At 43.1% G+C, this 9,948-nt stretch overlaps 1 protein-coding gene across 6 annotated transcripts; it reads right to left on the bottom strand.

The window, feature by feature from the left end:
* Positions 1-395: 395 nt before the first annotated feature.
* Positions 396-5,281, bottom strand: AGTR2 (angiotensin II receptor type 2). 6 transcript variants are annotated; one of them, XM_083797711.1, is made up of 4 exons: positions 5,131-5,281; positions 4,131-4,977; positions 3,676-3,885; positions 396-2,007 (listed from the first exon to the last, which is right to left on the bottom strand). In XM_083797711.1, exon 4 carries the CDS (start codon positions 1,932-1,934, stop codon positions 816-818), a length of 1,119 nt encoding a protein of 372 aa, XP_083653837.1. In that variant the 5' UTR covers positions 1,935-2,007; positions 3,676-3,885; positions 4,131-4,977; positions 5,131-5,281; the 3' UTR covers positions 396-815. The 6 variants fall into 6 exon arrangements, with proteins under 6 accessions (XP_083653837.1, XP_083653838.1, XP_083653840.1 ...); XM_083797712.1 differs by having other exon boundaries at positions 4,685-4,977; XM_083797714.1 differs by having other exon boundaries at positions 3,676-3,823; positions 4,685-4,977.
* Positions 5,282-9,948: the final 4,667 nt, after the last annotated feature.

Here is a 9,948-nt window from a genome sequence, read left to right as displayed (position 1 = left end):
TCCAGACAATCAGCAAGTCCTTTCCCTGAAGGCTGCTGGACCATGTGTGGGACTTATCTCGCCCGTGTAGCACCAGGACTTTGTGCACCAGGATTGTGTTCCTGGGGCATTACTGTCAAAAGTGACCACACTGGATCAAAGGAAATGATTACCTGGTTTGCAAACCTGTTACATGCTATGAGAAAGGTATAAAAACATGCATGTGGTAGCACTTTTCCCCAGTAATTCTCTTCTGCCTCCAGCAATTTGCAAATCCATGTCTCCACCTGTTCTCAGGATCCTGGGCCCAAGCAAGCAGGAGGTATATCTGATGCATTTAACAAATGTTATCTCTAGCAATATATTTTCAAAACTATATGTGTGTGTGTGTGTGTGTACATAATAAAGATCAAATATTTTCTTACAGATAGGTACAGAAGTATCTGCACTGCTTTATTTACACACTCTCTAATGAGAATCTCTTTTAGAAAATCAGCATAGTCAGGGTGTAATACTCAGCACCTACACAGTTGTAGCTATGGTGAAATGTTCCTCTGGTGTATTTTATCTTTCTGTATTAAACGCTTGCCCGATCTCAGGCACATATAAGCAGATATTTAAATTGCCGTCAATACAGTTATTTGCCAGAATCTTCCCTTTGGTGCTCATTGTGAAAAGGAAGGAAGAATAAATCCTCCTGTACGAGAAAAAAACAGATTCTCCTTCAAATAGCTGGTGAGTAAAAGGACAAAAAATGAAAGGAACTGGAGAAAAGAGTGTCCCCACTTCATGGGCAGCCTGCTGTACTGACACAGCCCCATGTCACAACCCAGTGTCTACAGCAAGGACTCAGGGCCCCTCTCCCTGCCCACAGGGGTCTCAGTGTCTCTGAAGCAGCTCCCTTTCCTCAAAGAAGAACTCTCTTGTTGGCTGTTGAACTGATAAACTCGTCGCTTAAACAAGCGATGGAGCTTCTCCTGAAACTGGTTCCCAATAAAACAGTACAGCAAAGGGTTGATGCAGCTGTTGGCAAATGCCATGCAGATGCCAAACGGCAGTGCTGTGTCGATGATCCCTGTCACATCACAGTTGTTAATAATGTTCATATGAGCCAGGGCATCCAAAAAGGTTAAAATGTGGAATGGGAGCCAGCAAATTAAGAAGGCCACAACGACAGCAGCCACCAGCTTGAGGACTTTGTCCATCTTCTGCTTGTTTTTCCCAAACTCCTGTGCTTTTAGCAAGTGCCTCCTGATCCAGATGTAGCATGTTGTTATCACTGTCAAGGGGATGAAGAAGCCGAGTGCATTTTTGAGGAAGGCTGTTCCCACAGACCAGTTCGCATAATTCTCATGAGGAAATGCCATAATGCAAGCTTTCACCCCCAAACTTTTAATGTAGTGTGTGTCACGGAAATAAAAAGTCGGAAGGGAGGACAAACATGCAAGGCCCCACACAACCATCGCTATAAAATAGGCCTGTTGTGGAGTTCTTCTTTGAGATCGAATAGGATGGACAATAGCATGGTACCGGTCCACACTCATGCATGTAACAAAAAATGTGCTTGCAAACATGTTGAGGCACAGGACAGAACTGGAGATTTTGCACATGAGAGATCCAAAGAGCCAGTTGTACCTCTGTGAGTAATAGGTAGCCCAGAAGGGAAGTGTGGCGAGGCACAGCAAGTCTGCCACGGCCAAGTTGAAAATGTAGATATTAGCAACTGTTTTGGGGCTACTGTCACGACAGAGCACCACAACCACCATGCTGTTTCCAACCAAACCCAGAACAAAAAACACAGAGAAAAATGCTGGAATTAATGAAAACTGGTAATCTGAAGAGGCAAGTGGGCAGGGAGGCAGAGAGCGCAATGCAGCCGATGAGTTTGCCAGCACTGTATGGAGGACTTGGAGAGTTTCTCTGGTGGTGATGACCACAGAGTAGTTACTCTGCATGCTGGTGCTGGCAGAAAGGGAGCTTCTGCAGGAAATTCATGTGCTAGCGGCACTTTTCTATCACATTGCTCACCTGCAGATCAGAAACCATGTGTTAGACATACACTCTGCAGCCATCTTAGTTCTGGAATCACAGAATCGCAATAAAATAAGATACTTTAAAATGATGTCAGGAAGCTGAGAGCTGTAATACCAGGCAACCCTGTTGGACTCCTTTCCTCTGTCCCACTAACAGGACACAATTAGCACTAGAGAGGTCACAACACTTTTTAATTAGCCTGGCAGAAAAGCAAGCAGCTGGGTTTCATTTGCTATTACAGATAGTGCTTTTTGTGGCCAGCTGAGCAGAAAGATCATTGACTCAAGAGCTGCAGATAGTTCAGGAACTTCTGAGACCAAAGGCAGCACTAAAGCTCCTTGCAGTCCTTTTCTTTGCTTTCTCATTCTATTTCCAGCACTCTGTACAGTTAAAATAATGTAAAAGGCAGTACTTGCCACTGGGGATTAGGTAGTTCACACCTGAGGATCTCCTGGGACTTCACAGGCATGAAAGCAGCCTTTTAGTAAAGCTATTAGGAAAGCAGGCTTTGATTTTTTTTAATTCACGGGGCTAGATACAAAGACACTGAAGGGTCTTTACAAAATGTCACCTACAATCAGAGTCTTTCTCAATTCAAATCTGCATCTCTTGCCCCAATGATGGCTTTTAATCATAAGAATAAAAGAAATACTTTCCATGTAGATATAAGCAATAGACACTCACATACACAGTCCTTGCAAGCACTAGAGTTAACATCAGTATTTACCATTCATTTAGAAAGATTAAGGCTGGTTTTCAGTAGGGAAAAATGTGGCTACAAAACAGCTAAAATAGGAGAGTCCTCTGACAGATCTCTTTGTTCCAGTTCAACGGCTCTCGAGTCTGTACTCTAAGCAGAACATTTTTCAAGCTTCAAGACTTTATAGTCAATAAAGAAATCAGACACAAATATTTTATTGTACATAATAAAAAGACCATTCCTTTTAATTAAGTCCTTATGGAATCAGTTAGGCATTTAAGAATTCTCATGGGGCCCTTAAAACAACAGAAATTTTGACCAAGTAAAGACAACAGAGTTGAGTAATGATCTCTCATTTAAAAGAGGGCAACTGATCATTTCAAAAATATTTTCTATATTAACCATTTAGTATACAATTGCTTATCATCTCCTTAATGCAAAATATGCAATATGTTCCTCTGAACACACTGACAAAATTGAATTTTAATTATATTTTCTCAGCGTAAAGAAAATTCAATAGGAAAATATTAATACAGATTTCTGCAGTGAGCTGGTATTTAAGGTACTGAATCATAAGCCCATATTTTGTAATCAAACAGGTCTTAAAACAGAGGAAGGGTTTGTTTGGGAAGAAGGAAAAATATTCAGGGAAGGGTCTAAATTCTCCTTTCCCCCTTAACTCTTATGTCCTGAACCCCTCTCTTCAACCTATGGAAGCTTAAATCTCAGAACTAGTCACGAAGCATTCTATATCTGATTTAATACTTGATTTTAGCTACATTATTGAGAACAAAAAGTTTCATTGATAAAAACATTGTCCTCTCTGCACGTGAAAATCTTACATCTTATAATCTGCTTCTAAAATACAGTCATTCCTACAATTACCTAAGACACAATGAGGCATCTTATCACAAAATGTATAAAATCAAAGGAAATGTTTGAACAACAGACAGAAAACATACCTCTGAAACCTCTAATTCGTCTGGATGTAGCTCTAGGGTTATGTGCTCCTTTCTTCTGTTTTCTCCTAACAAGTATCACCACCGGCTCTCTGCTCTCTTATATCTTCCATTTTCCCACTGGGAGACTTTAACCTACATAAACTGAGGACTGAAATATGAATGCCTGCCAGCTTCTTTTCCTTTTGGAAGCGAAACGGTTTGAGAAGCCCCCTTTCCAAGGCCACGTGAGCATATGCAGTAAATCAGGAGAGAGGAACAAGACAACCAAAAAACAAAACAAAACAAAACAAAAAAAGAGCAAGAAAGAAAAAAAAATCACACAAATATCAAAAGCAGGTTTCTCCAGCAGTTCTTGCTGGAGTTCTCCAGGAGGATACACCCACATGCAGTCCCCTTCTGCGCCCCCCTCCACGTACATGCAAGAGGTGAGAGCCCCAAGGTTAGTATCTGTGTACCTCTATAGGCAGCGGGATTCCCACTCACTTTACGGAGTCCCAGTACTTGCTAATAAACTTGAGAGAGGAATAGGCTGTTAGTACTGGCAGAACTGACCATAATGTGAACATAAAGAAACAGAAAGCAGGGGAACATCACGGCATTGCTTGTGTAAGAAAGCTGATCCTGTATCCCAGTTAGTAGCATGGGAAAGACACTGCCCAAGTCCATGTGAAGACATGCACACTGCTCAAACCAAGGAGAACAGCAGGAAAAATCCACGTGGCAGAGAGAAGACTTGGCTCTGAGGCTGCACTGGAGTAGCACACGATCAAAGTTAGCAGATCAGCAAGGCAGTGAAATAACACTAACTTCCCATCCACACAAAACTGAGTTTTTCCACCTGCTTCCTCCTCCATCACCTCTCATGTTCCACCTGGCCCCAGCCTCTTTCTAGAAGAAGCTCCTGCATCATCCAAGAAGGCTGCTGGAGAATGAAAACTGGGGCAAAGTAAACATCCAGAAGCCTCAGTACCCCAACTGTGATCTCCTCTGCAGCAGCAGCCCATCTTACCGGGGAGATGTGGGCTGTGCTCTGCAGGCAAGGCTGCACTTGTCAGGTGGAAGGCATCCACAGAAGTCCCTGCCAGCAGCACCAGCTGCTGCCAGCCGCTGTCCCTCACCAGCATGGACCCACACTCATCCACTTCTTTGAATGCTAGTGTAGCCCTGCAGTGGAGGGTGTCTGACCCCAGTGGCTAGGGGGAAAGCCCAGTGCCTGCCCTTGCTTTGGGACTGTGCAGCACACCAGAGGCAATGGGCATCACAGGCTCCGTAACCAGCAGGCTCTGCTTACACCAGTGAGACCTAGGAGAGAGATGAAACAGAGAAAACAGCGTTTTACCAGTATCTTAAAACAAAACAAATCAAAAAACACCACCACCCCGCCCCCAAACAAAGAAAAAAAAAAAAGAAAGAAAAAAACCCATGGTCTGAGTAAGCTGTGGAGAACAAACTCACCTTTCTGCCCATCTGTGTCTTTCACGCAGAAGGAACTGCAAAGAGCACTGGAAATGCTCATCAGCAAACTCGTAAACATCTCCTGGAAGAGAGAGATACTTGTCAAGGCAGGAAGAGGAGTTCAAGCATCCAAATTGGCAGCTTTTGTTTTTGTCTGCCTCATATTACAGTCCGGCTCTTGGTATTCTCTATGCAAAAAGAGACGGTTATTTAAAGAAGGGGAATCCCATGCAGCATTTTATTTATCACAGTGCAGCTGATCTGCAGCTTCATGGACACAACAACAAAGCAGACAGTGGTCAGGACTGTCAGGCTGCAAGCACACATGGTGCCTGTACTTGGAGCAAAATCTGGAAGGGAAAGAAAGTTCAAATATCTCAAGGAAATGGCATGCTGAGAATGAAATGGTTTAACACAGAAGCAGACCTAAGCAGCACAGGTATCTTGAGGGAGGGCAGTACCAAATCACTTCACAGGATGGGAGATCCCCTCATCTGTCCCAAAGGCTCGAGCACTGTGTTTCACAGCCAGGTTTAGCCAACTTACATGTCAGAACATCCCTGGCATCTCAGCACTCATATGAATCTCCCCAATGCACACTCTCACCGGTTCCATAGATTTTTACTTTGTATTTGTGTCATCTCTTTCTCTTCCTTTTCTCACTCATTTCCTCCACCCCTGCATTTGAGGTTGTCATGGAAAGGGCAGACGAGAAGGGGAGACACCCTGGAACTGCTGAAGTTTGCATTACTCAGAAAAAAAAAAAAAAGTGGGGGGGGAGAAAAATGTGAAGGAAACAATAATATCCATAAGGGCTTGGGGGTTGAAAAAGTCAAGACATAATCAAAAACTTTTATGATGAAGATTTGTGCTCAGTTCACACATACTACAACCTGCACCAGGAGACATAGTTGTTTTGCTCAAGAGGTTTTAAACAGATGATGCGTCTTCTACAGACACACTGCAAGACCTCTGTCCTTTTTACAAACTAAACATCCACAAAATAGATCAGTGGGAGCATACAGGATGTACAAGTGCCGAGGTTACATATCTTACTGCAAAGCAAAAGAAATGCGCCTTTTGCCAGCCAGTCATCCATCTACACACCCCGCCTCAGATCTGGAGGACTGCTGGCGCTCAAAGGAATGACATGAGAGGTCAGCACTCACTCTGATCCAAATTCATTCAATATTTTACTAGCCGTATGTGACAGGACACCCTCAGCTAGGAATTCTTGCTACTAACTTTTTTGCAGGCAAACGGCCTATAGAAGATCTCACTCTGTTTTTCGTCCAACATCCAGTGCACTTTGTAAGCATGGAAAAAAGTCAAATGCTCGAGAATGTTTATTTTGCAAAGATAACAAACCCAGACTGTTTAGATTTAAATATGATGTTTTCCCTTACAGATGCAGTTTTGATCCTCTCAGACACTGGCTGTATCTATTCTGTTCTACTGGTACCTCAAAAAAGGTTCAAAACTTTGTGCTGGCTCCATATCTCTTAGTAGGCCATACCTTGTGCTGTCCTTTGCCAAATCCTGCTCTGCTTCTCCCCCCCAGCATTGCTCAATGTATCTGATTCCTTATCTGACCCCAAGTTCTTGCTCCAAAGCTCCATTTAGTGATGTGCAAAAGCTCTGCCTCATCTATTTCCCCTACTTTCTTTCTTTCTCTCTCTCTCTCTCTTTCTCTCTCTTCCTTCTTTCCTTTCTTTCTTTCTTTCTTTCTTTCTTTCTTTCTTTCTTTCTTTCTTTCTTTCTTTCTTTCTTTCTTTCTTTCTTTTTCTTTCTTTTTCTTTCTTTCTTTATTTCTTTCTTCCTCTTTCTTTCTTTCTTTCTCTTTCTTTCTTTTTCTTTCTTTCTTTCTTTCTTTCTTTCTTTTTTCTTTCTTTCTTTATTTCTTTCTTCCTCTTTCTTTCTTTCTTTCTTTCTTTCTTTCTTTCTTTCTTTCTTTCTTTCTTTCTCTCTTTCTCTCTCTCTCTCTCTTTCTTTTTTCTTTCTTTCTTTCTTCTTTCTCTCTTTCTTTTTTCTTTCTTTCTTCTTTCTCTCTTTCTCTCTTTCTTTCTTTCTTCCTTTCTTCCTTTCTTCCTTTCTTTCCTTTCTTTCTTTCTCTCTCTCTCTCTCTCTCTTTCTTTCTTTCTTTCTCTCTTTCTCTCTTTCTTTCTCTATGTCTCTATTTCTGAGCATTGCCAGTACAGGAGCATCTGCATGATATAAGGCATGCCCGGTATGGATGCCCAAGCTGTCTGTGCATAAATCAGCCTTGTGCCATGCAATACTGCAGCTGAGCTAATGCCTCCTGAGCTTGCAGGACATATTTGTTCAGCTTTCGCAGCCAGGCTCCTAAATGCACGTTCTGGCCCAGCACACGGACCTGCTGCATCAGAACCCAGCACAGAGCTCAGCACAGGGGCAGAGTCTTTGAGCTTTTTACTGTTCATCTGATTGGGAAGTTTCAAAAGGTGGGAGTTTTCACCACAAGAAAACCTATTCAGTTTTAAACGGTAAGGAGCTAGTGCTTCCTGGAGCATGTATTTGAGGAAGGATTTTGTGCATGTCTTTTATATCAAGGAACTGAAAAAGAGCACAGTTCAAGAGAATCCAGAATTTTTGCTTCACGCTTACAGCAAACTCAGGTTTTCCTTTCTGCCCTCAAGCCCATACACCTGAAGTGATCACTAGAAGTGTTTAAAGAAAAACAAAACAAAACAAAAATATACACAATATTCAAAGAACAACTTCTGATCAGCTGTGCACATTTTTACAACATGGATTAATGCACTCCAATTCTCAGGTCTTAGTTTTCATAGGGAAGTATTTCTGTCAGGGATGGAATATTCCAAAAAGGCAGTGTATCAGACTGCTCCAGCAGACCATCAGAGCCAGCTCCTGAGGTTAAACCTTGCCAGCCTGCCAAATTCTCGAAGAAACATGGGACCTAAATACAGGCCATATTCATGGGCTTTGTTTCTTTTGGAGAAAGTGAGACAGAAAAATCTCTCATAAACGTGCTCTCCAGAACACATATCTCAGTGTAGGTCAGCAAGGCTCTGACCCCTTCGGTGCTGATTTACAACAGGATTCCCCAACTCTGAAAAAAAAATAGTCCTAGGGCAGCAGCAGGAGAAGGGGACTCAGCGCACGCACACAGCCTGGGAGCAACATGTTTGCATCGTGCTGGACAGTGTGTTCACATCATGATGGACAACGAGCCTTTTGCACGCACGCACCGAAACCATCCTGCCTGCAGCTGGGCTCCCCCAGCACTCCATAAACTTTTATATGCATTCCTCCTTCCCACTTTTGTTTGTTTAAGGGTTTCTTTAGGGATTAGTTGTTCAGTGTTGTGAGTAAGATTAGAGAACCTACTTCATCCTTCACCAGCCCCAGAACACTCTTGTGGAGAATGCTGCTGTCACATCCCTTTTGGGGCTTTAGGGAGGACAGCAGCTGTGACCAGCCCCCAGTTGAAAACTGATGTCTGAGGCCGTGAGTCCTGCTCACGCCCAGCATCCATGGTCCTTGTCTTGGTGTGCTGGGTCTTAACACTGCCTCGGGTACTTCTGAAGCATAATCACTTCTGGCAGGGGTTCTCTCTCTGACAACCCAGTATTTTGGCCAGGATGGAGAACTACTAACAGTTTTAAAGGGAAGATGCTAGTCAGTGTTTCACTTTATTTCCTGGAGCCAAGATTTTACATGGAAGCACTGAGCAGGCCTAGGGAAATCCCTAGTTTTCCACTTTGCAGCAGCACAGCAGTGAGCACAAGGACGAGACTGCTGGGACCCATCAGAATATGATATCAAAGAGCTCTGCTCCCATTCATCTACTGGAAAACAATTTTTGAAGCAGTTCAGTATCTGGTTGCACCTCCTAGTGCAGTGTGGCACAGGCAGTTCAGAGGGAAGAGGGACGCTCTTTCCACATCTAGCATTCAGAAAGTTTCCAAGGCGTTTCTTTTATGAGCTGTTTGTGTCCAGACGACAGCACTGCCAACACTGAGATTATCCACTATGACATTGTTTGTTCAAATAATTGGCCTTAAGCGTTTTACAAGTTACTAAAAGTAGTAAGGAAAATAAGCGCATAAGTGACTTTGGAAACGTGCTGCACCCATTGAACTCCATACTTTTGGTCTCTGAAAATTCCCAATATGAAATCAATCGCAAAACAAGCAGATTTAGACAGAGAGCTGGGCTTAAACAAGGCCTATACAAATGGGATAACAACCAGAAATAAAGCCTGTGTAGAACAAAAAGGACACCAGAACAAGTGATCTATCTTCTTCAGACCGAGTTACAAAGCTTCAGCTAGAAGCGAGACAGACCATTCCTGGCTGGGGACATGGAGCAGCTCACTCATCCTGTACAGAGACCAGCAGAAACCTGGCTCCTTTGCAGTCCCAGCTGAGCCAGGAACACAGAAAACATGAAGATTCCATCCACTAAAGCCTTTGGCATGGCCCCAAATGTGAGTATCCGGATAGTGTGAGCAGCACGTTTGCATCTTCCTCCAGGACAAGCCACTTGCCAAGGCTATGACACTTCTGCTCTCAGGGTGAAAACCAGCATTTGACCCCTAGTAACACCAAGACAAAGCCTGTTTAACTAAGTAAATGATGTTGTTTATAGCTGGAAGATGGTCTCCATTACACAACGCAGCAGTCCCAGCCAAGCTTCCAGGGGGAAACTGTTCTTTGGGGGTTTGTTGCTTGAAAAAATGTGGAGGAAAACAGAACTAACTGAAGCCAACACAGTGATCTAACAGTACAGCAAACCTAATCTGCTTCTGCATAGAAAGCAATGGGTTTGCAAATT

The sequence above is a fragment of the Anser anser genome (assembly GCF_964211835.1).
Source record: "Anser anser genome assembly, chromosome: 13".
In the NCBI taxonomy this organism is placed as follows: domain Eukaryota; kingdom Metazoa; phylum Chordata; class Aves; order Anseriformes; family Anatidae; genus Anser; species Anser anser.
This window is presented reverse-complemented; position numbering and strand designations above follow the sequence as displayed.